Source organism: Podarcis filfolensis (genome assembly GCF_964270895.1).
Source record: "Podarcis filfolensis genome assembly, chromosome: 8".
NCBI classification, from domain to species: domain Eukaryota; kingdom Metazoa; phylum Chordata; class Lepidosauria; order Squamata; family Lacertidae; genus Podarcis; species Podarcis filfolensis.
In genome coordinates, this window is record NC_139611.1 from 16,113,167 (window position 1) to 16,139,107 (window position 25,941).

The 25,941-nt window shown below is 47.1% G+C and overlaps 1 protein-coding gene across 1 annotated transcript in view; it reads right to left on the reverse strand.

Annotated features, from left to right (window-relative positions):
* PEX14 (peroxisomal biogenesis factor 14) overlaps window positions 1-25,572 on the reverse strand; it is a 118,297-nt gene extending 92,725 nt beyond the window's left edge. Inside the window, exons 1-2 of the mRNA XM_083628867.1 lie at window positions 25,467-25,572; window positions 13,396-13,443 (exon numbers count right to left, since the gene is read on the reverse strand). Coding sequence (XP_083484993.1) covers window positions 13,396-13,443; window positions 25,467-25,538 — 120 coding nt within the window. The 5' untranslated portion in view covers window positions 25,539-25,572. The remainder of the gene's footprint in view (window positions 1-13,395; window positions 13,444-25,466) is intronic.
* Between the last annotated feature and the right edge of the window lie 369 nt (window positions 25,573-25,941).

Sequence of the window (25,941 nt, forward strand, 5' to 3'; positions counted from 1 at the left end):
TAGCCATTGATTGTATCAAGTGAAATACTACCTCTAACTTTATCCAATAATATTATGTATTATAAAAAAAAATTAATGGACAGAGGAAAAAACACCTCCGATATTAAATCACTACTATTTGTCTTGTAATTGGACACAGATGTACATTCTCTGTTTCACTACACTAAAAAATAAATAAATACAACTGTAAACCTTCTGATAATTTTTTTAAGTGAAAAAAAAAACACCTTGATTCCTAATGAACGAAAACACTGAGCCTTCATTGAGGGGTTTGTGTGTGCGTTTCTGCGTGTGTAACGAAACAAAATACTAGTATGTTTTAATCCCTGTATTTTAGGCTTTTATTAGTCTGCAATTTGCTAACCATATAACCTTATATATTATCTGCTGGGTGAATAACCAGAATCCTGTGTGTATGTCTTTTATAAAAAAAATCACATAAAATGGGTTTTCTATCAATTTCAAATGGGGGACATTTTTAAAGGTTGAAAGTGAAAATATTATCAGACAGGTGAGATTGTCCTACTAAAATTCAATGCATCCCTTTTCTGTGCCTGTTCATTTGAAGCACCCAAAAAAAAGAAATACTACCCAGCAAACTTTACCTATGCAGGGGCGGGGGAGGGGGGACTCCATCCTGAACCCCCAATTCTCCCTTTGAAAAGGCTTCCTGGACTATTTACAGAGCAAAACACTCCCATCTGACAGTGGGCTTGAAAACTCAGGCGGCGACGCTTTTTACGATAATGAAAACTTCCGTGCACATCTCAGACATCCGCGGGAGCGATTTGCCCTGCTTGTAACTTCCGCGACATAAGAGGGTGGGGAGAGAAGGAAGCTGGTGTCAGACGGACCGCAAAGTCCGCTCGCAAGCTTTTTATGATCTATATCCCTGCGTGGGAAATTCGGCAGGAGAACAAGGAGGAAGACGGAGAGAGGGAGGGATGAGGTTGTGGGGGAGGGAGGCGGAAAAAGCCTCTCCTCTTTACTGGTCCCACTGTCACTGCAAATAAAGACCACGTCAAGATTTAAACCATAATAATGGGAAAAGCTATAAAAGGTCTTGGCCATAATGTTTCCTCTGCTACCCCCTTTCATAAAACGCTCCCTTTCTTTCTGCTGCGTGCTTTGCAGTAATACATGTAATGCTTTGGAGAACGAGGGAAAGCTCGCAGGGCACGAGAGTGCTGCCCGCCTCCCATTTCCAGAAAGCGGACGGGGATTCCCCCCCCCAAGACCAGTCTCTGTCCAGCTCCCCCCCCCCCATCCCCCATGGCAGGACACACAGGAAACTCCAAGACGGCGAGCCTCGTAGGGCAGAAACCGCCAGCAACCAGTAGACGGTTTTTGCAACATGCAACTCACCACTTCATCTGCTCCCATGCCCTGTAGGCGACTGAGAATTTGCCTCCCAAGAATGTTGCAGGGCCTCAGTGCAACATCGTGGCTGGCCCCTAGAACAGTCTGTCCGTGCTGCTGGTCAAGTGACTACATTGTAATACCAGAGTGGGGATCCTTCAGCCAGGGGACTGAATGTGGCCCTCTATACCTTTCCATCTGGCCCTTGGCACTCACCTCGGGCCTGCCCTGCCCCCCACAGACCACACCTGTCAGTGGCCTGCCTTGAGCGATTTTTGATCATGTCTGTTCCTTGCCTGGTTGGAGATTGATATAGTGTACAGTGGTACCTTGGGTTACATACGCTTCAGGTTACATATGCTTCAGGTTACAGACTCCGCTAACCCAGAAATAGTACCTCGGGTTAAGAACTTTGCTTCAGGATGAGAACAGAAATCGCACGGCGGCAGCGGGAGGCCCCATTAGCTAAAGTGGTAACTCAGGTTAAGAACAGTTTCAGGTTAAGAACGGACCTCCGGAACGAATTAAGTACTTAACCTGAGGTACCACTTTTGCGTTTTTGTGTGTGTGTGTGTGTGTGTAGAAATGACTGACATCACCATGGCTGCAATGTAACTTACTGTCTTTTGCCTCTGGCCCCATCCACCACTGGTATGTGGCTTCCCATACGTTGCCTATGTAGGCCTTGAGCTGGAAAGAAGTTCCCCGTCCTTGTTGTAATTACCAAATTCTGAGTCTGAGAAAAGGGAGGAGAGAGGACAGAAATGCAAGCTCTGCTCACTTCTGGATCAGCTGGGGGACAAAGAAGCAACAGGCTTCCTTGGTGGTTGCTGAGCATCAAGAGAAAGGCAGCACAAATTTATCAAGCGTGCCGGATACAGCATGGCTTTATTGACCCAAGTGGAACTAGACCAGAGGTGAGGAACAGTTTTCAGACAGAGGGCCACATTGCGGTCTAGGAAACCTTCCAGGGGCCACAAGCAAAACTGCGTGGGGAAGAAAATGTTAAAATTTACTCTCTATCCACCACCCAGGCAAGGATGCATTCTAGTCAGCCAAAAGGCTCAGGAAGGGAGCAGAGCAGGGTTGGTGGGGGGGCGTGGCCTGGGGAAAAGGGGTGTAGCCTAGAGAGCGTCCAGAGGGCAGGAGAGAGCAGACTGGGCCAGACGATCTAATATAGTGGTTCTCAGTGTGGCACACCACACTGGTGTGGCAGGAGAATATGGAAAGTGTGGCAGGAAGATTCAAGGACAATCAAAGGAACATTTAAACCTTGGCCTACTACTGTGAGGTCCTGACTGCAAGAATGCTGGACTAGACAGGCTTTTGGTTTAAAAGCCACCAGGCTCACTTTATTCTGAACAGACAGGTCGCTTCCCCACAACTGCTCCTTCTGCAATGCAGCCTACAGTGAATCTCCTCTGCTTGTAAAGAGTTTGGCATTCATGGCAAGACCATGGGCTGCATCTAAGTCAGTCCAAATCAGAGTGGCATGAATGAACCAACGTTAAGCCATGCCCATTAATTTCAGGGGGTCTACTCTGGGTAGGACTAGCATTAGACACAACTGGCTTACAAGCAAAGCACTCTCATGCCACTCTAACCGTCATGGCTTCCCCCGCAAAGAACCCTGGGACCTGCAGTTCGTCATGGGCGCCAGGCACTGTAACTCTATGAGGGGCTCCTTTGGGGCCAAGCTATGACTGTTAAAGGTAAAGGGACCTCTGACCATTAGGTCCAGTCGTGGCCAACTCTGGGGTTGCGGCGCTCATCTCACTTTATTGGCCGAGGGAGCCGGCATACAACTTCCGGGTCATGTGGCCAGCATGACTAAGCCGCTTCTGGTGAACCAGAGCAGCGCACAGAAATGCCGTTTACCTTCCCACCGGAGCAGTACCTATTTATCTACTTGCACTTTCACGTGCTTCCAAACTGCTAGGTTGGCAGGAGCAGGGACCGAGCAACGGGAGCTCACCCCGTCGCAGGGATTCGAACCGCCGACCTTCTGATCAGCAAGTCCTAGGCTCTGTGGTTTAACCCACAGCGCCACCCGATTAGCATAAACCTTTTTTACGCTGGTCTTTGACGCCTGAGTTGCGTGTTTTCGGGACCCACCCTATTTGGGGGGAGGTAATAAGTTTTTAGCTGTTTTAAATTGCTGTAACCTACAATGGGACCTTGCTGAGGTGATGCGATCTGAATCAATGCACCGCAGAGTGCTTTGAACATGAGTGCCCTATATACAGATGATGATGATGATGATGATGATGATGATGATGATGATGCCACTGTTACAAGGGGACCAAGGCAGCTGAGGGTTTGAGAAAGGTAGTGTCCGAACACCAAGGAGGGATGTGGTGGAAGGCGCAGATGATAATTCTCAGTTGCAGCAAAGTGGCTGTACCCATAATCACTGCACCCCTGAGGAGCATAGGAAGCTGATTTGCACAAAGCTCCATCTAGCTCAGTATTGCCTACACTGACTGGCAGCAGCTCTCTAGGGTCTCAGATCAGGGATGGGGCGTCTTTCCCAGCCCTACCTGGAGATGCCGAGGATTGAACCAGGGACCTTTGCATGCAAAGCATGCTATCCGCCAGAGTAATGCATGCCCCCCCCACGCCCCACACTTCATGACAGGGCTGTCAATTACAGCCTTGACTTACGAGGCGAAGATTAAATGAGCTAAATATGTAGAGCCTGTCTAAGGAAAAAGAAAAAGGAAGGGTGACGGAATTGAGAGGGGAAGAGGAAGAAAGGGGTGTTTGGGGATTTGAAGAGTTTGGATTTGATATCCTGCTTTATCACTATCCTAAGGAGTCTCAAAGGGCTAACATTCTCCTTTCCCTTCCTCCCCCACAACAAACACTCTGTGAGGTGAGTGGGGCTGAGAGACTTCAGAGAAGTGTGACTAGCCCAAGGTCACCCAGCAGCTGCATGTGGAGGAGCGGAGATGCGAACCCGGTTCCTCAGATTACGGATCTACCACTCTTAACCACTACACCACACTGGCTCTCTTTTTAAATGGGAGGTAGCAAACTGATGCCCATTTCTAAAAGAGCAGCACAGATAAGGAAAATTCTGTAGGGTACTCACCCAGCTTGCATGACCCTCCACTCCTCTGCTGTAACGCCACCTGCCTAACCACAGCAAACTTTAGATTTGTAGGCTACTTAGTGCAGTTGCTGAACTTTTTCCACTTAAACCTCATGGACACTGAGGATGCTGCAGAATTCTGTGTAATACCTGACACACACACACACCTAAGCTTTGGTTAAGACAGATGTGGGGAACCCTTGGACACCTGGATGTTGCTGAACTACAACTCCCATGATCCCAGGTTATTGGCCATGCTTGCAGGGGCTGATGGGAGTTGTAGTTCAGCAACTTCTGGAGGGTCAAAAGTTCCCCATTCCTGAGTTAAGAGATTAACACCAGGACATGGTTTGATGGCCGCCTTTGAGGTCTGAATTCCCCGTTCCTTGATTCAGCATTCTCTCTGTATCATTCTCTGGTTGGCCACTGTGAGAACAGGATGCTGGACTGCGTGGGACACTGGCCTGATCCAGCAACAGGACTCTTCTTATGTACCCAGTTTCCCATCTTAACCAGAGTTTCAAGTCTGGGTATTTGCAAACCCTGGTTAGGAGGAATCCCGATTAGTGCAAACCAGGGTTTGTGATGCTGCAGATCTATAACCTTTCTTTATAAAGCAACTTAAACAAAATCAATCAGGCACTGTAGATAAATTAAAAATAAAGAAGTTAATGCCGTAGGAGGCAAGGACAAAAGGAAGGAAAGGGGCAGGGAAGCATAATAGACCCAATAAAGTCAGTCTTCTCGAGCAAGGGCTATAGGATCCAGCCGTTGAAAAAAGGGCAGAGGAGAAGGTAAAAGCATAAGGAGAATGAGTAAAAGGTAAAAGCATGAGTTAAAGTAGCGCTGAAGTACAGAAGCAGCCCTACAACAAAGGGAAGACCTTTTAGGAATCCCACAACAGACTTATGAGAAGTTTTAGGGGCCGGTCTCCCTCGGAACCGTGGGCAGCTGCTGCCCTCTATAGGGCAAGCGGTGTATAGCATGGGATCCCTGGACCCCTCACAAGCTGCATCGAACAGAGATACTCACACAAATGGGGGCCAGGCGGATTCCCATGTGTACAGTAAAAACAGCCAATTCTCCAAATGGGCAGTTTCAGGTGGGTGGCACCAATCTACACAGGCAAGTCTAAAGGCCTCCATGGGTAACATTTCATTCATTTACTTATTGAATCTATGTCCCACCCTTTTCTCCAAGGAGCTGAAGGTGGTATGCATCGTTCTCCCCCTCCTCATTTAATTCCCACAACAACCCTGAGAGGTAAGTCAAGCAATGACTGGCACAAGACTGCATCCAGCAAGCTCTGTGATATGGTGGGGATTTGAACCCGGTGTGTCCCAAGTCCTAGTCCGACACTCTAACCACTGCACCACACTGGTGCTAAACCAGTGGCATGCAGTCACCCCCATGGCATGGGCTGCCCTAACATACCTTTGTCAGCCATACCTTTGTACAAGGTAGGAGGAGGCAGGGACAGATTGCATTCAATTACAACGTCTTGTCGGGATGCGCGGGGAATTTCAAGGAAGCGCTGCTATTGATCTGAGGCCCGGCGAGTTAAGCAGAGCTGACAGTTCCCCTTTAAACATGCTCCCTCGGTAAGTACATTTGCATCCGCGGACAGGGCGCGCGCATGAATTTGTCCAGGTCAACACATTAAAAGGAATCGACAGATTAAAAGAGTGCATTTTGCACGGACCACAGGGAAGGGAGGGTGAAGGGGCAAAAAAAGAAAAAAAGAAAGAAAGAAAAGCCACTCGATGAACAGAGTCAGCAGTAAATAGACAAAACCAAGAAAGAAAGGAAAAGAAGAACGATTCGGCTCAGAACTCCACCAAGAGGTCAAGCTTCACAGAAAACAGTTTCACAAATTAATGCGTTCTCCCAACAGCCGATGAAAAGAAGTTGGCACAAGAAGGAAAAACCATATTCCGTCGTTCTGATGGTGGGCGTGCAATGCAGAGAGCTAAGAGACTTTAGCATGTACTGCAAGGGGGCTTTCTACAAACCCTATTCTCTCCCCACCCACCAACTCCCTGTAAGTTTCTAGTCCACACCGTTGCAGAGATGGGCTCGTCTGCTTGGCACAGCCCTGAGCTCCCGAGAACAGCCTTGAGAACACATAAAGGAGAGCCCTGCTGGACTGGAGCAAAGGCCCATCCAAGACCAGCATCATCTTCTCACAGTGGCCAACCATATGCCATTGCAAAACTCTCAAGCACAACATCAACACCAGAGCACTCTCCCTTCCTGTGGTTTCCAGCAACTGATGTTCAGGAGCATTGCTGCCTCTGGCGATGTCAGCAGAGCACAAGCCCTGTGACTAGTAGCCACTGAGAGCTTTACTCTCCGTGAATTTGCCCAATCCTCTTTTAAAGCCATCCAGGCTGGCGGCCATCACTGCCTCTTGTGGAAGTGAGTTCCATAGTCTACCTTCCCAACGTTTCATAGAAACATAGGAAGCTGCCTCTTACGGACGCAGACCATTGGCCCACTGAGCTCAGTACTGTCTACACTGACAGGCAGCGGCTCCCCAAGGATTCCAGGCAGAGTCGTTCCCAGACCTACCTGGAAATGCTGCAAGGAACCTGGGGCTTTCTGTAAGCAAGGTGGATGCTCCACCACTGGGCTGCAGGCCTTCCCTTCTGCAACGAAACCAAGCTCCACAATTTTATTTTTTTTAAGTTCTCTGCATAATATTTCCCCCAAGGTTCACTTTGAACAGTCCAGAGAGAGGACCAGCGAGCCTCTAAAAGTCTATATATATTTTCCGATCGGTGCGGGGATTCCCAGACAGTTGGAGTCAGTGGGCAACTAACCCAGAGCCCCCAGTCAAACATTAGTCAGGATAATTTAGGACTGTCAGCCAGAGAGATGCTATCAGCTCAGCGACCTCTGGGCAAGCAGTAACCCTAATGGGCTTATAATGGCCTTGCATTCCTTCAGGCGGGTTCCTGTGGGTTTTGAATGCCAGGAGAGATTCCATCAGGTCTAGAAAAGGCTGGTGGAGTGGGTCAAAATAAAAGCAAGCTTGGTGGTGAGAGGGGCTTTTGCAAACCAAGTACAGTGAGGAGCGGTTGAGAAGAATACGGTATGCTTCGTTGGAGAAAAGAAAGTTAAAGTTCTTCAAATATCAGGAGGGCTGTCACATCAGGGCACGCTGTGGGCCCCACACGCACTACACATTTGAAGCAGTATCACACCACTTTGTCATGGCTTCCCGCAAAGGCTCCTGGGAGCTGTAGTTTGTTAAAGGTGCCGAGAATTGCGAAGAGACCCCGCCCCCATCTCCTGTCACAGAGCTTCAATACCCAGAATTCCCTGGGAAGAGGGCCTGATAGTTAAATCATTCTGAGAATGGTGAATAACCCCTAAAAGCCCCAAATACTTTTGTATTTCTTTACAGGAACGATGCATCAAATTTAATTAATCAAATAACAACAACAACAACTTCTTGATCATTTTAGGCACTCTTTTACAAGGTTCTGCACACACGCACAACGACTCATCTCCTACAAGCCCTGCAAACTGATCATAATGCAAACATCCTCAAATTTGTATTATCTACATAGGTGGAATACGTATGGAGCTCGGTGCAGAACTTTATTTATTTATTTACTATAAATAGTAAATTTATTTACTATTCTTAATAATAACGACTCTTATCTATGTAGCATTTTGTACACAATTGCATATTTATCTGCAACGCCTTAAATTATCATTCACCCAGTACGTGCATGTGTATAAAATATCATATGGATAAAAAGAAATCCAAAATTCTTATTAGAAATATAGACCGTGAAAATAATACGCTAAACAAGTATGTATCATCGTTCATCTCGCCCTCGCTCCCAACCCTTCATAGTTTTCATTTTTTTAAAAAATCCCTCTTTAAAGATGGCAACAATAACTGTTCCGACTCCTGTCCAAATGATCAATCATCTGTACATCATCTAAGCCCTAATAATGCATGTGGATTGATCCAAGCCTTGCACTTTTATCATTCCAATAAACGATAAACGCAAGGTCCGTTTTCCCTATGATCTTTTCAGAAGTTTGCATTTTTAAAAGAAATTACTTTATTACATATAACAATGCAGATGTCTGAGAGGTGCAGAAACTAGCAACTGCTTGCCTCATGTTTGAAATCATATGGTCTACAACTTATTAGAAGGAAAATGATGCAGAGAGGAGAAGTGGTTATTGCAGAGGCTTTAAACAGTTCTACAGATAATAAGATCATGATACCACGGAAGCACGATGGAGCGGTCAATAATAGGTCCTGAAATACAATCAAAACCAGATAAGAATCATACTTTGCAGGAACTTGCCAGGCGTAAATGACCACCATGCAGCTGCATGGGCCATAGGTTTGGCTTTGCCCCTGGAAACTTGCAGAGAACGAGCAAGTTTTTCAGGTATTGCAACAAATAAGACCTTCTTAAATCAGGTATCAAGGGGAAAAGCAGAATTAGTGCTCCGTTTTCTATTTCTATGCAAAGTAGACCCAGGCCCCCCAAAAGATACAGCTTCTACAGTCTTATTGCTAAGAGAAAAGGCTTTTGTCTCCACTGATCAAGTGCAGTTCCACCCCATATTTCTTTTTACGCAGAGCCAAACTCTTTGCTTTGAGCAGAATGTCCAACCAAGAAAGAAAAAGGGAGGGGAGAGGGGAAAGGCTGTTTAGATTCCACAAGTGCTTGAAGGATCGAGGGGGGAAATTGGGCAGCAGAGAGACAGGCGGGGGGGGGGGGAGGGAGAGAGAGAGAGAGAGAGAGACAGCAGTGGCCGTGTCACCGAGCATCTGGACTCAAGGAGAAAGCTGATCCCACGCCAAGGGATGACAAACGCTGGCTGTAAACAGCACCAGAGCGAGTTGCTGACGCTCCGAGAACCACAAGGTTACACTTCCCATCGCGGAGCGTCCAGGCGAAATTTTAATGGGCCAAGACCGACAGCAGGGAAATGAGAGGCCAAAATTAAAAATAATAATAATAATAATCGTAGATTACAGCCCCCCCCCCCCGGCCTCAGTCCATTTGCCGCCACCGCTGCGGACAAAGGGCGCTGCTGCCTCCCCGTTAGAAGCAGAGCTTGCTATTAAAGATCGCAGAGGTTACTCCAAGGGGACTGGGCTGGGTTTTGATGAACTACGGCGGTGGTTTGGAGAGGACTTTTTGTTTTGTTTCGCTGGCTTAACAAATGGTGGTGATTAAAGTTTCTAGCTCTCAAGCTAATGGGACAGAAGCTTGGAAAGGTAAATGCAATGATGCTTGCAAAATATTTGGAGGGAGGGAGGGGGTCATGTCCCAACTCTCTCCCTCCAAAGACTTGTTCCTACATATTTACCCAGGGATGAGAGGCAGTCCTTTCTCAGCTGTTATGGCTAACCAATACTGACAGTCCCACCCTTTCTAATACTGTCCACTTCTTCTTTTTTTAAAAAAAAAGTATAAGAGAGACACCTGAACCTAGAAGCTGCTGCAACATCTTTTGCCGAAGTATCCTGCTCAATTGTGCAACGGGATGCTAGCACGTTTCAAAATGGGGGTGGGGAAAGGTGGGACAGCGCTCGTTTTGCTCAGGGACACATCCAAACTTGCCAGGAACCATGCTGAAACCGGCTTGCCCCAGTGAGCAACCTGGCTGCCAAATTCTGCACCAACTGTAATTTCCAAACCGTCATCAGATGCAGTCCTACCAAAATGGTCAAAGGCCTGGAAACGATGCCTAATGAGGAACGGCTAAGGGAGCTGGGCATGTTTAGCCTGGAGAAGAGGAGGTTAAGGGGTGATATGATAGCCATGTTCAAATATATAAAAGGATGTCACATAGAGGAGGGAGAAAGGTTGTTTTCTGCTGCTCCAGAGAAGCAGACACGGAGCAATGGAGCCAAACTACAAGAAAGAAGATTCCACCTAAACATTAGGAAGAACTTCCTGACAGTAAGAGCTGTTCGACAGTGGAATTTGCTGCCAAGGAGTGTGGTGGAGTCTCCTTCTTTGGAGGTCTTTAAGCAGAGGCTTGACAACCATATGTCAGGAGTGCTCTGATGGTGTTTCCTGCTTGGCAGGGGGTTGGACTCGATGACCCTTGTGGTCTCTTCCAACTCTATGATTCTATGATTCTATGATGCCTGTCCGAACGCAAGAAGCCCCAGGTAACTAATAAGCTCACACTAGAGGTCTGCGGCACTGAACGACCAGCGAGTCAGGCCGTAAGTGGGGAGCGAATGGCCGATTAGTTAAAAGGGTCTCTACGGATGCGTGGCTGGAAGTGATGACGACACCTAAGCAGAAATGAAGAGGCTACGAGAGGAATAAGAGAGGGAGTAAGCGGAAAAAATTAATTAAAAAGGAAGCAGGATTGAAAGCCCCTGTTCCTTTTCCACATGAGCTCCGTGGTACCCTCACATGCATGAAGGTTCGTTGCGAGATCAAGATTATATTTCAGGGACACTGAATTTTATTTTGTATTTTCTTGATTTGTGCTGCGTTTCCCCCCCACCCACCCACCCCCACACCTTTTCCCAACGAATTATTTTTATCTTATATCTATGTCTATATATAGATATATGGCTGCGATGCGTTCCTCTTTTCCTCGGAGCAATTATGAAGCAGTATATAAAGAGCAGGGGAGATGATGTTAATTAAACAGAAGGTAATTTCTGTCAGCCCACAGGGTGGGGGGCAGAGAGTGAGCCGCCTGCCATTCTCCTTGGGAAGAAGGAGAAGAAAAATCAGTGCAAAAGCATAGGTACTTGCATCAGCAAGAAACAGCCTTAATTTAAAAAAAATATTGCAGACAAGAGCATGAAGGCACGCGAGGCAGCAAATCTGGAGCTCTGTCTGAGCTTCGTCCTACTAACAAACCCTCTGAAATGAATGGAAATGACAGACGTAGGCCTGTTACTCTTTTTGGTGCCTGCTTAAAACCTGCAAAAGGGACGCGGGTGGCGCTGTGGGTTAAACTATTTAGCTAAATATGTTAAGATAATTTAATTGGAAAAGCTTGCAAATAATAGATAGGCTTAGGATTCAAATATTTAAGGATAAGATTCAAGATGTTTAAAGATAAATTAGAAAGAATGAAAGATGTTAAGTCACTAAGTTAACTTTCTGAGAAAACTGATTTTGGAAAACTGTTAAAATGATATATAATGAAATTCAACCAAGGGGATTTGAGGAAGTCTCTAAATAATGTTACCAAGATTTAAACAGGATGTATGTTTGTGTGTCTGTTTGAGTGTTTCAAATTTTTTGGGAAAATTAATAAAAAATTGAAAAAAATAAAAATAAACCACAGAGGCTAGGACTTGCTTTTCAGAAGGTTGGCGGTTCGAATCCCCGCAAAGGGGTGAGCTCCCGTTGCTCGGTCCCTGCTCCTGCCAACCTAGCAGTTCGAAAACACATCAAAGTGCAAGTAGATAAATAGGTACCGCTCCAGTGGGAAGGTAAATGGTGTTTCCGTGTGCTGCTCTGGTTCACCAGAAGCGGCTTAGTCATGCCGGCCACATGACCCAGAAGCTGTATGCCAGCTCCCTTGGCCAATAAAGCGAGATGAGCGCCGCAACCCCAGAGTCAGCCATGACTGGACCTAATGGTCAGGGGTCCCTTTACCTTTAAAGCCTGCAAGCCTATCCAGTCATGCAGAAGCTACACTAGAGGAGCCTGCTGGATCAGACCAGTGGCCCCATCCAGCATCCTGTCCTCACAGTGGCCAGCCAGATGCCCCAATGGGAAGCCCACAAGCAGGTCCTGAGCACAACAGCACTCTCCTCATTTCTGATTCCCAGCAACTGGTATTCAGAGGCCAATGGTCTCTGTCCCTGCGTTAAACAGTAGCTAAGGGCAGGAAAAGCAAACAATGGTCTACTTCAGGGATGGGGAAGCTCTGGCCCTCCAGATGTTGCCAGACTCCAACTTCCACCAGCCCCAGCCAGCAAAGCCAGTGGTTAGGGGGTGGTGATGAGAATAACATCTGGAGGGAAACAGGTTTCTCCCACCTTTGGTTTGGAGTGAGAAATTTGAGGGCGTGTAAGCCACATGTGTGAAACATCCCAGAATCCTCTGCACCTTGGAGGCCTTCTGCGGGAGGCCTTTCAATAGGGAAAGAGGTAGGGTCTGGGAATCTTAATTATGATGATTTGTTCTATAGCAGGAACACCAAAATCTCAAAATCTGCTTGATGAGGAGCACGAAAGGAGGTTGAGCTTTTGTAGAGGGTTTCCCTGATGAAGAAGCTGGATGTACTACAGTGGTACCTCGGGTTAAGAACTTAATTCGTTCTGGAGGTCCGTTCTTAACCTGAAACTGTTCTTAACCTGAGGTACCACTCTAGCTAATGGGGCCTCCCGCTGCTGCCGCCACCGCACGATTTCTGTTCTCATCCTGAAGCAAAGTTCTTAACCTGAGGTACTATTTCTGGGTTAGTGGAGTCTGTAGCCTGAAGCGTCTGTAACCCAAGGTACCACTGTACTACCTCTCAGGTTAATCTGCATACACACAATACACCACACATTTCATTTTCATCAGCGAATGGAGAAACTCTCTGCTAACGGAAGAGATCGGTTACGTGCCACAGTCCTCGAAAGAAAAATCTCTGATCAAGAGCAAGCGAGTCCTTCATGGTGGTTGGAGATGACCCTCTGCTCACCCAGGAAAAGATAAGGAGGCGGGGGGGCTCACTAAAGGTCAAAGTTCAGAGGTCACCTAGAGAGCACCACACATAGCGATACTTAGGTCCTTCTGTCCGAGACCAAGGAGTTGACCCTGAAAAGAAGTGGCCAAACAGATGCTCTTTTCAAGAGAACAAGCTGGTAAAAAAAAAACACCACAAAAAGCAACCACATGGACATGCAGCCCATACCTGGTTGAGTTGAATTACGTGAAAGCAACGTTATTCTTTTGATTCCCCCACCCCACAAACGCAGGACTCACCAGAGCTTCGCGGGATGCTCCATTCTCAGCTCCAGAAGAAGAGCCAGTCTGTAATAAGAAAAAGAGCAAGGTTAGAGTGCCACCCAATGGTCACTTCTAAGCACACTTAGCTGCTGTGACAGACATACAAACAAACAGGAGCCATGACTCGCCAGGAGAGCAACCACTTTGAATGCTAAAAGGTCTCCGATTCAATTCCCAAGATCTCCAGTTTAAAAAGCACCAGGTCTTACTGGTGAGGAAGCACGGCTGTTTTGCCCAAAAGGGATGCTATTCAATATTTTCGATTGTGATATTTATGGAGATGTTGTCGAAAGAACATATGATTTACACGACTCCGGCAGCAAAACTGGTGATCACGAAGCAATGGAAACCTGTTCCAGATCTTTCTTTGGAGCATCGGCACCAGTTTATTTTGTTTGTTTTATTTATTTATTAAACTTATTCGTCACTTGGCACCCAAAGGTTTCCAAGCAACTTAATGTTAAATAAAAATATATGCACATACATAATAACGTAGCGGGGGCAGGGAAGGGGGTAGGGATCGTACAATACATTAACATCTCATTTAACACACAACTTGTGGAAAAGCAAAAACAGCATGCCAGCAATATCCAAACCATAAACGAAGCAATAGTCCCACCCACTAATTAGCAGATGAACCTCAACCAGTACTTTTTTGAATGCAGCCGTTATGGAAAAGTTTACTCTGTGACTGAAACGTCAAGAAAAAAGGGGAGTCTTTTCACTTGATTTGGCATACAGTGGTACCTCAGGTTAAGTACTTAATTCGTTCCGGAGGCCCATACTTAACCTGAAACTGTTCTTAACCTGAAGCACCACTTTAGCTAATGGGGCCTCCTGCTGCTGCCGTGTCGCCAGAGCCCGATTTCTGTTCTCATCCTGAAGCAAAGTTCTTAACCTGAAGCACTATTTCTGGGTTAGCGGAGTCTGTAACCTGAAGCGTATGTAACCTGAGGTACTACTGTACTGATTTTCCCCTGAGATCTGGCTTTTTGAAGAAGCTGTCCATTCAGGCTTGGGAAATGTGGCAAGCAGGTATCATTAACTCATTGGTCTTGTACATATTTTTAATTACTTATTTAGCGGTTTTTGTTATCTTTCCTCTGCTGCAGTGAGAATTAAGTTGGAGTGATATGGGGTGATAATGCATCTAAACAAGATGCACGCCCAAAGGTTTTGCCATGGTTTCTGTATGCAACACATCCTTGCTTAAGGTGCTTGCTACTCAGCCCTGGGCAAAAAGGCTTGATGCCCCCTACAAATGCAGAAGAGAGGGGACAAAGGCAAGACAACCCCCCCCTCCCCATCTGCAGAACCAACAACCTTCAGAAGTTGTTCAGCACGGCCCACCAGTCAGCCCCTGCTGTAAATTTCCCTAAAACAAGCAATACCAGTGAAAACATTTTTTTGACAACTGGGTAATTTATACCCACGCTAAGAGGCTGTGCTAATAAAAGGATGGCAGATTTATAAATCAACATGTGTGTGTTAAATTAGGGCAAAAAAAAAAATGAGGGGCAGGCAACCAGCATGCCAAGCAGACCTAGGACGAAGGAATAAGAATCTTAAAAATAAATGTCAGCTCAGGTTTCCTCCCCTGCAAGTGTTTTCATGCACAGCTAACAAGGCACTGAAGCACGGAGCAATTAAGACCGTGGCCGCGGTCCAAGGAAAAATTGGTGTGCACTTGGATCCAGTGTAATCACAGAATCACGGAGTTGGCCTGCAACAAGAGCAGGGTAAACCTCAGCCTGGGTGGGGGAGAGGACACCCTCACGATGCCAAAGTGCTCAGCAGTCGTGCTTGGCACCCTCTGTGAGTGTTTTCACCAGACTGGAATGTGGCTTTGAATTCTGATCATACCTCTCAGTCACCTGGATGGAGGCTGTGTGTGTGTGTGTGTGTGTGTGTGTGTGTGTGTGAACCAGCCTGCTGTTCAAAGCTAAAATTTGCATCCATTGCTCCACCCACGTCTGCTCTGACCACGCCCACCACTGGAATGTGGCCCCTGGAAGGTTGCGCGGAAGGGAATGTGGCCCTCAGGCTGAGAAACGTTCCCCACGCCTATGCATTGCATGAAGAAGGATTTTCTTCTATCTGTCTTGAATCTTCCAATGCTCAGCTTCATTGGGTGCCCAAGAGTTCTAGGGCGAGAGAGGGAGTCAGCTGCCAGTCAGTGTAGACCAGGCAGAGGCAAACTTGGCCCTCCAGATGTTTTGGAACTACAATTCCCATCATCCCTGACCACTGGTCCTGTTAGCTAGGGATCATGGGAGTTGTAGTCCCAAAACATCTGGAGGGCTGAGTTTGCCTATGCCTGGTGTAGGCAGTACCTCGCTAGATGGATGAACGGGTTTGACTATGTATAAGTCAACTTTCTACAACCCTCTGTCTTAAGGGAAGGGCTGTAGATCAGTAGATCGTTCTGCCCGGACACTGAGGTCCAGCGCTGAGGGCCTTCTGGTGGTTCCCTTGCTGTGAGAAGCCAAGTTACAGGGAACCAGGCAGAGGGCCTTCTCAGCAGTGGCACCCGCCCTGTGGAACGCCCTCCCACCAGATGTCAAAAAGAAAAATAACTACCAAACTTTTAGAAGACACCTGAAAGCAGCCCTGCTTAGGGAAGCTTTTAATGTTTAATAGGTTATTGCATTTTAGTGTTTTGTTGGAAGCCGCCCAGAGTGGCTGGGGAAACCCAGCCAGATGGGCGGGGTATAAATAATAAATTATTATTATTATTATTATTATTATTATTATTGTAGTAGAATCACAGAACGGCAAAGCTGGAAGGTACCCGAGGGTCATCTAGTCCAACCCCCTGCAATACAGGAATCTCAACTAGAATACCTGCCTTGCACACAGAGGGTCCTGGGTTCAACCCCCCAGCATCTCCAGGTAGGGCTAAGAGAAGACTCCTGTCTCTGAAATCCTGGAGAGCTGCTGCCAGTCAGTGAAGGCAATACTGAGGTAGATGTATCAATGGTATTGACTTAGCATAAGGCAGCTTCCTATTTTCTATTTTTCACGTTTCCCCCCTCACGTTTGTAGAAACACTTTTCATGTCGGAAATGCATCCCCCACATGGAGTCTCTACTCCATGCTCTCTACCCCCACATGCTCTCTATCATCTTCTCTCAGAAACCAGACCTCACTTTATTTTTTTCCCCCAAAAGCTGTATTGAATTTTACATAAATGTACAGATATATAAAAACTTCCGGGCTCCTCAGGGACCCGGCCTGAATGATTCACCCAATTAGATCTACATTTGGCTATTATGTAGGATATTGAACCACATCAATCAGTTCAGGTTAAGATGAAGGACTAAGAGAAAGAGACAGATGTCTTAAGAGAGGTCTCTAAGGAAACGGGGAGGGGGGGTTCCTTAAAAAAAAAAAGTACGTTGTTGAGATCAAGGGCAGCTTCTGACCCACACAATCTTGTAGACCTCAGCCTTTTGGATAACTTTCAATTATTGTTGTTTTTTTAAAAATCCTATGCTTCTAGATCTCATGATTACTTGGAGGTGGGCTGTTAACAGAAACACTTAATGGTTATAGTCATGTCAAAGGGTCAAACTCTTTTCCTCAAGAGATGTTCAAAATATTCCTTTAGTTATTATGAGACATATATGGATAACTACTTATTTGATCTGTTTTTTTTTAAGTTGTAATTTTACTGTACTATGGGGGGAATCGCAAAAAAGAGGGGGGTAACTAGAGCAGATGTTCTTAGAGCACACTGCTTGCTTTTTAAATGATGTAATCCTGGGCATTTGTACCCTGGTTGCTGCAAGACCTCTTTTGACACACATACAGTTCCCACTTTGAAATACCATGCCTGGTCTTGCAGTAGGATTGCCGGTTTAAGATCAATTGATAAAAGTCTTATAGTGACTTAACTGGTTTACCACTCTTGAAACTCAGGTTCACCATGTGATTTGAGGCTGGCACTGAGGAAGAGCAGGGCTCTCCCACTTTTAGCAGCTTGCAGTAGGCAACAGTTCAACAGGTTAAACCTTTTCTAATACAGAAACACTGTTATGGGGAAAGGTTCACCTGTCAACAGCAGCCCTGTTTGGAAATAGGAAGAAGTCGGAAGCTGGGACCCTTCCCTAGTGGTCAAGATGAATGAATAAAGGAAGCTGTCCGCTTCAGACTTGATGGACAGCAAAGAGGATATCAATGTGTCTGGTGGAGCTTAAGAGTGTACGAAGAGTCTCACTGTTGAATCAGCCCCACAGCCCATCTAGACTGGCATCCTATACTCAAAGTGGTCAATCAGATGCATCTGGGGGGCCTGAAAGCAGGACCCAAGCACAAAAGCTCTCCGCTACCCACCCCTTGTGCTTTCCAGACACTGGTGTGCAGAAGCATCACTGCCTCCAACCTGGTTGGATTCAACCCTCAGTTTTAAAAGTTCTCAGGAATAACAAGGCTTAAGGCAATATGCAACTCTATGAAATAACAGGAAAAATTAATAATAATAATAATAATAATAATAATAATAATAATAATAATAATTTATTATTTGTACCCCACCCATCTGGCTGGGTTTCCCTAGCCACTCTGGGCGGCTTCCACAAAGATCAAAAATACACTAAGATGTCACACATTAAAAACTTCCCTGAACAGGGCTGCCTTCAGATGTCTTCTGAATGTCTGGTAGTTGTTTATCTCTTTGACATCTGGTGGGAGGGCGTTCCACAGGGCGGGCGCCACTACCGAGAAGGCCCTCTGCCTGGTTCCCTGTAGCTTTGCTTCTCGCAATGAGGGAACCTCCAGAAGGCCATCGGCGCTGGACCTCAGCATCCGGGCAGAACGATGGGGGTGGAGACGTTCCTTCAGGTATACTGGGCCGAGGCCGTTTAGGGCTTTAAATTACAAATGAGTTTTTATTCCGTTGGAAGTATACACTTGTAAGAAGTTTAATAGCCAACAAATGTATACAGGCAACTGCCAGTTTGTGCAGGGGTTATGTTCCGAGGCACCACATGCATAAATGAAATCACATATATTGGGAACACCATGGAAAAAGCCTGCAGACACCCTCTAAACCTCTGGAAACCCTTGGAAAACTCTTTTAACAGCTCCACCAAACTCCACCACAATTGCTCCCTCCAAACCTCCTAGCTCAAACTCCAGCTCTACAAAGGCCTAAAAAGGTCAGTGCGAGGCTCCTGGGATTGCACTTGCAAAGGCTCGGGGGGAGGGTTTGCTAAATGCTATTTTTGCACCATTTTCACTGTTTCCGCAATCTTCTCGGGCCATTTTTGCCCCTTTTCATGCCACGTCCAGGTTTGTAGCAATATGCAAGGTTGCACGTGCCTCAAACACATGTAAATGGGGAGTTGCCGGTACTTAAATATTTAAATATAATTAATAGGTTTGGAGGGGGGTTGGTTTTTGGTTTTTTTAGAATGATCTTTATTTAGCAAATTAGTGATACTAGCAAAGCCAGCCTGGTATATATGCTAGTTTAAGCTACTTCTAGGATGATCCCTGTTTGTTAACTAGAGCTGCAATCCCTATACGCACTTACCTAGGTGTGAGTCCTGCTAGCTCAAGGAAACATAATCCTGAGCTGACATGCTTGGGATTTGCACTGTAAATCCTTATTTATGTGGGGCTGAGAGCAGGACCTGGGCGCAGCAAGGACTCTCCCCTCCTGCAGCTTCTAGCAAATGGTATTCAGAAGCATTGCTTTCTCCAAAAGTGGAGACAAGAGGTATCTTTTGACTGAACCCAGGCTTCTTTCAGAGGTGGGATCAGGAAGGAGGGCAAGGTGCCTGAAACTGATGAATTCAACCACCCCCAGGTTTCCTGCAGTCTCTCTCTCTCTCTCTCTCCTTCCCCCTAAAGGGACAGAGCATGAGAATATGAAGTTCAGCCAACTCCAAGGACACCAGAACTGGAGTGAGCCAAGGCAGAGGCAAGCACTTGCCCTCCAATACCTACGCAACAGAGGTGATTAGGGATATGGGGGCGGAAGATTTTCTGCAGGGGATGGGGGACGATTCCGAAATCCAAAATGTTCTGTTCTTCTATTTTTCCATGCAAAACATTTTTTTCCCCGTTTCATAAGTCCAGTGAGGAAAGATTGCAGCTTTTGGAACTTTCTGATTTAGAGAAAAGGCAAGTAACATGGTAGAAATGTTTAAAATTATGCATGGCATGGAGAAAGTGGACAGAGAAAAGTCTTCTCTGCCTCTTTCAAAGCACTAGAACATGTGGACATCCAATGCAGTTGGAAGATTCAGTACAGATTTAAAAAAAGGACTTTCTTCATGCAGCGCATAGTTAACCTATGGAACTCATTCCCACAGGAGGCAGGGATGACTACCAACCTGGATGGCTTTAAAACAAGATTAGACAAATTCATGGAGAATAAGGATAACTATGGCTACTAACCATGATGGCTAGGCTCTGCCTCCCTAAGTCAGAAGCAGTAATGCTTCTGAAAACCAGCTGCTGGGAACTACGGGAGGGGAGAATGCTCTTCTCCTTGGGTCCTGTTTGTGGATTTCTCACAGGCATCTGGTTGGCCACTGTGAGAACAGGATACCAGACCAGATGGGCCACCAGCCTGATCCAGAAGGCTCTTCTCATGCTCTTGCATTCTTAACAGTAACAATTAATGGACACCAGCTACAACCAGGGTATTTGGCAAGCTTAGCAGTTTCAATGTTTTCTGGGTTTGCTTACTGAAAACAAGCAAACAAGCTATGCTCAGTCACTTCTCTAAGCCTTAAGAGTCTTCACCAACCTGTTGCCTTCAAATTATTTTGGACAGCATTGTGGACTACACATGCTGAGGCTGATAGGAATTATAGTCCAAAACATCTGGAGAATGCTACGTTAGCAAATCACCCTCTCAAAATATCCTGATTTGCACAGGACAATCTCCTAGTTCAACTTTTTTCTAGAAAGCAGTTAAGGCAGTGATGGCCAAACTTGGCCCTCCAGGTGTTTTGGGACTACAACTCCCACCATCCCTAGTTAACAGGACCAGTGGTCAGGGGTGATGGGAATTGTAGTCCCAAAACAGCTGGAGGGCCAAGTTTGGCCATCACTGAGTTAAGGGGATGAGATTTCTTGCAGACCCCCCTCTCACTAGGCTAATCCAAGCCAGGTCACTGTTTTCTTCCCTACACCCACAAACAATGGTCTCTACTCAGAATAAAGCCACTGAAACTGATGAACCTAATTTAATCATGTCTGTTAACTTCAATGGGTGTACTCTGAGTAGGACTAGCATAGGATATATGGTAATATCATGTGCCCAAATTCGGGCATTACAACTCAGATGCTGGCTAGTTTATCAGTAGCTCAGCAGCAATGGAAGAGGAACCGTGTGAGAACTTTTGATCCTTCACATTAAACCGTAATTTGTCTTTAATTGTGGTAATTGGGAATCTCAGGCTCAGGGGCCCTATAGGCTCCTGGATTCCCCCAGGAGGGATTCTTTAACAGCTGACAAGATTGGTGGGAGGGGAGGAAGAACCCAGTTAGAGAAAGAAGAATTTGTTGCAGCTTGAAGACAAACCCATTTATTATGACATAAGTCACTGTCTCTCAGCCTAACCAACCTCACAGGGTTGCTTGTGAGGATAACTGGGGAGGAAGGAAACTACGTACACCACCTTGAGCTCCTTGAGGGGAAAGGTGGCATTTAAAATGTAATAAATAAATAAGCCAGAATCAAGCAATTTGATACCTCCCCAGATGTTGTAAATTTCTACTGCCATTAGCCGCAGCCAGCCTGGCCGATGGTGAGGGATGATGGGAGTTCTAGTCCAGCAACATCTGCAAGGCTGGAGATTGCTCACCCCTGTTCCTAAATGGGTGAAAGGCTTTATACTGCTATGCATGCCAAGAAGGAATGGCTTTTACCAGGTGACTTCCTGCCTGGCCTTCAAAAAACCAGAGAAGAGGCGCTATGCACAAAAATTAGCAGATTTGAGCTCACACAGTGCATATTATGTCCTCACACACCAAGGTTTGTGTAGAAAATGAGCAACTATGCACACAGAGGAGACATCTACTTAACAAATGGCAATAACAGTAATGAAAATAAGAATGGGAAACCTTTTTCAGCCCAAGGGCCACATTCTGTTCTGTGAAACATTCTGAGGGCCACATGTCGGGGCTTGGCAGAGCAAGAGGCAAAAGTGGACGGAACAACAAATGTAAATTCTACCTCTGTGCCGTGGGATAGTTTCTACACACAAACACCCTTCTCTGGCCCCCATCCAGGCAGGCAAGAGGCACTATCAGAGCTCAAGGACACATTCCAGCCAGGCCAAAACACTCAGGGTGTGACACAGAGACAGTGGGGCTCAGGAGAGAGGCAAAGTTCCAAGAACTTGACAGAGATGTCTGGAAGGCTACGGTTGGCCTCTAGGGATGAGGTTCCCCACCTTTGATGTAAAAAGAGCCACAATGCATCAGATCGAGGCTCCCCCTGGTCTAGCATCAGGCTGCTCATGGTAGCTAAGCAAACGGCCCGCTGGGAAGCCCACAAAGAGGGCTTGAAGCTAAGGTTGGTTGTTGGCACACATCTGCCTCAAGAGCCAATATAGTGTGCTTCCAGTGGCTAAGTCGAATCTCTGTGTTAGCTGCACTGAAGTGACCTCCCCTGGGTGCAAGCCTGGGCAGTGTGTATGGGGGTCCTGGACCACCCTAATGCCCTTTTGGCCTCACTGATGTGATTCACAGGAAAGCAGAGCAATACGTTTGGCACCAGCTTGGCTGCAGGAGTTGCCAGAAGGAGGTGCACAAGGCACTACCCAACCGTCTTAGGGATTCCACTGTGGATTTGTGTAGGGTTTACTTCTTAGCCCTTTCTTCTCCCAAAGATACCCTGCAAAGCAGTGGAGGCTTAGGATCAGAGATTTCCTTCTCCTAGATGGACTACCATCCCAGGTTGACAAGGCCCTTCTGTCCCTATTAAAGCTACAATTTGCATCGCTCTGCCTGTCCACCAGCAACTGGAATTCCGAGGTATGTCATCTCTGAACACTGGTGGTTGGTTTCATTTATTCCCTTTATAAAACTCTTACTATACTACCTGAAAGTTCTTGAAGCAGCTTACAACAGATTGATTCCTGGCAGCTATCATGGATATGACATTATAGTTCACAAACAGCCCATGTGCTGCTTTCTGAAAGATGATGGGCAACTACTCCCATCACCCCCAGCTGGCACAGCCAATGCTCAGGCATGATGGGAGTTGTAGTCAACACAGAACAGTAAAAACATAGGCATCTGCCTTATGCCAAGTCAGAGCACTGGTCTATCTAACTCCACATTGTCTACACATCGACTGGAAGCAGCTCTCCAGGGTTCCAGGCACAGATCTCTCCCAGCCCTACCTGGGGATTGAACCTACGATCGTCAACACTGAAGGCAGATGCTCTACCGCTGACCTACGGGCCTTCTGCCAAAATTAGTCCAGCAACATCTGGATGGTACCATGTTGACTACTGCCGGCATGTCCTGTTTCAGCCTTCTCCAACCAGGTGTCCTCCAGAAGCATCTGGCCTCCCAACATCATCCCTGACCACTGTGCCTGCTGCCTGGGGGGCCGATGGGAACTTGAATCGAGGAACACCCAGAAGGCCACAGCTTACTCAATCCCTCCTCTAAGATGGTGATGTCAGGGATCGAACATGGAATCCTTGCCATGCAACAGGTGTGCTCTGTCACTGAGCTCTCTCAAGAGGTGTGCAACAAGTGGTTTTTGCATACATGTTTGGCAGGAAGCTGAAGAGGAATTGAAATAGCCAAATGCAGACAGAAGTGGCAGAGAGGAAACCCCCCTAATACAGCCCCTCTCAGTATTATTTTACATATGCAAGGAAAAGATTACAAGGCCAACCTGTTCTCCTTGCTCCATGTGTGTAGGAGGCATGCAGGAATTATAAATGAGTTTCCCCAGAGCTGGGAGGGGCCCAGAGAAAACGTAAGCTCCCCACCATTTCTGCCTATCCCAAGGGGGGGGGCGGAGTCTAGACTAAGCAATGCCTCCTTCCTTCTTCACACATTATGGAGCAACAGATACCTACCTACTTCCTCTCCAGGAAGGCCATAGAATCACAACATCCCATTGCTTTTGAAATATTTTTGGGGGGGGTGGGGAGAAGCCAATACAGAAAGAGGAGAGGGGTAACTAGCAATGCACACATCTTTACTCTGACCCCAATTAGGTGTAAAGAGCACACACCTCCTTCCCCACTTACACCCCCAAAGTCCACTTCTGATTTCTTCACCACCACCAGTTTAGAACAGTGGCACACAAGATCAAGCAGAAGGAGGGAAACTGACCTCCCTTCACCTCCTCCCTCCATTATGGGTCAAAGGGCACACATCCCAACACAGATTCCCCCCACCCTTTTTGGAAAGGGGAAAACAAAAGGTCAAATGGGGAGAAAATGAGGCAACTGTCCCCTTCCACCCACTTCCTTGCCCCTTCCCTGTCAGGGTTTAAGGGCATCTACCCCTATGGAGGATAGATTAGCCCATTAGGGATTACTCCCCCACCCTTAAAAATAGATTGGAAGAGGCAATGCTCAAGCAGATGAAGAAGGGGGCAACTGGCGCACACACACACACCCCGCAATTCCTCTTCCAGCCCCTACTGTTATGGAGAAAGGAAACCCAATTTCCCCTTCTTCTCAAAAGCACAAGTTTCTGCCAATTATCCCTCATTGTTTGAAATTGAAGTTAGGGTGTGTGCCAGAAGCTCAAGAAGGAAGCAGAAGGAGAAGAGAGCATCTAACCTCCTCCACTCCCTCTCATAATAGTGCAAAGGGCTCCCACCTCCCCCATTATTGGGGGTGGGGGTATAAATAGACACTCCTTTTAGTCAGCGTTCGAAACTCCCATTGTTCTAGGTGCATTTTGCGGCAGGGAATTTCATTAGCAGGAGCAGTTTCTGAGCTCTGGGCGCAGTACTGCACCTAAGATTTCAGATTAAAACTGCAGAGTGGGAGGAAAGGAGGACCTTTTTCTGCCTCCCCACTTCCAGCTACTCTCTGAAGACTGGAGAACAGACTCTCTTAAGAATATTAGGGGGGTGGGCAGGGGAAGAACTAGACCATGTGAAAAATGAACATAAGATTTTAGCTGCAGTTTATTCATTTCCAGCTTTGCATTCTTGTTATATAAAAAAGCATGCCTATACATTCCATTGTTGTGCCCATAACCTAGCTTTAAGGTGCCATTTAGCTCCTAGCTTTCATATCTCAGTTTCGAACCCTGCTTTTAGTCCTAGTTCCCCTAGCCTTTTCTTTTCTTTTTTTTAATGGGGAGGGACATAAAAGAATGGGCAGCAAATAGCCCCTACCCTCCCCCCCCCCAAAAAAATATATGGGCAGAAAGCACCCACATCCTGCTACCCCTGGGAGAAAAACAGACACTCCTTTTTGCCATTCCTCCCTTAACCTTAAAAGGGGGGGGGCATAAGGAGTGGGCAACTACTAGCCCTCCCCGCCCCCATTTATAGGGCGAAAGACACCCCCTCCTCCAACCCCCGGAGACACTCCTTTTAGACATTCCTCTCCTCCCTTTTTAATTGGGGGGGCTATAAAAAGCGGGAACGAAGCCCTTCACATTATAGGGTTTTATAAGGCAACTGCCCCCTATCTCCCCACTAATTAAAGGGCAAAGGGCACCCCCCCTAATTATAGGGTAAAAGGGCACTCACCTCCTGTAATCCCTGAGATTGGGGGGGGCGTGGATCAGAAAATCCCACTGAAGGGATTTTCCCCCTTCACGGGAGGAGTGGGAATGAAAGAAGGTGAGGTGGCAAATGGGCTCCCTCCCCTCCCCCCCCTCGCCCAGTTATGGGGCAAAGGCCACGCACCACCTGCTCCTTCCTCACTGAGGGCACAGGGACCCCTCTATTTGGGGGGTGCCTCCTTCCATTTAAAAGAGGGAGGGCAGCAGGGGCAGGTCCTGCGACTGCCCTCCCCCTTCCCCATCCTCCCCACACAAGTGTCCTTGTGGGGAGGGGGTCCCGGGGCGCCTCCCTCCTCCGACCCCCCGCTTACCTGCCCAGGTTGCTCTCCTTGCTCGGAGGAGGCCATGTTTCCAGACCCGGCTAATCGATCCTCGGATGCCATGGATTCTGAAGAGGGAAGGCGGCCGATGGAGGCGGAAGCAGCCGAGCTCCGAGTTGCCGATCGGCGAGGGAGAAGTCGCCCGCTCTTTGCCTTCCTCTCCTTGCGGAATTTGCAGGGGGTTTAATTTAAGCCACACGGCGGCAAGGAGGGGATAAGGGCTCGTTTGGTGGTTAGCGCGATCCTGAGCATGTCTGCTTAGAAATGCACAAGCTGCCTTATGCTGAATCAGGCCTCTGGCCCATCTGCACCTTGGTGTTGCCTGCACTGGCTGGCAGGGGCTCTTCAGGGTTTCAGGCAGGAGGTATTCCCTGCTGCTCCTGGGGATTGAACCTGGGGAGCTTCTGCAGGCAAAGCAGGTGCTCCACCGGCCCTTCCCTTAAGACGGTGGTTCTCAAACTTTTTC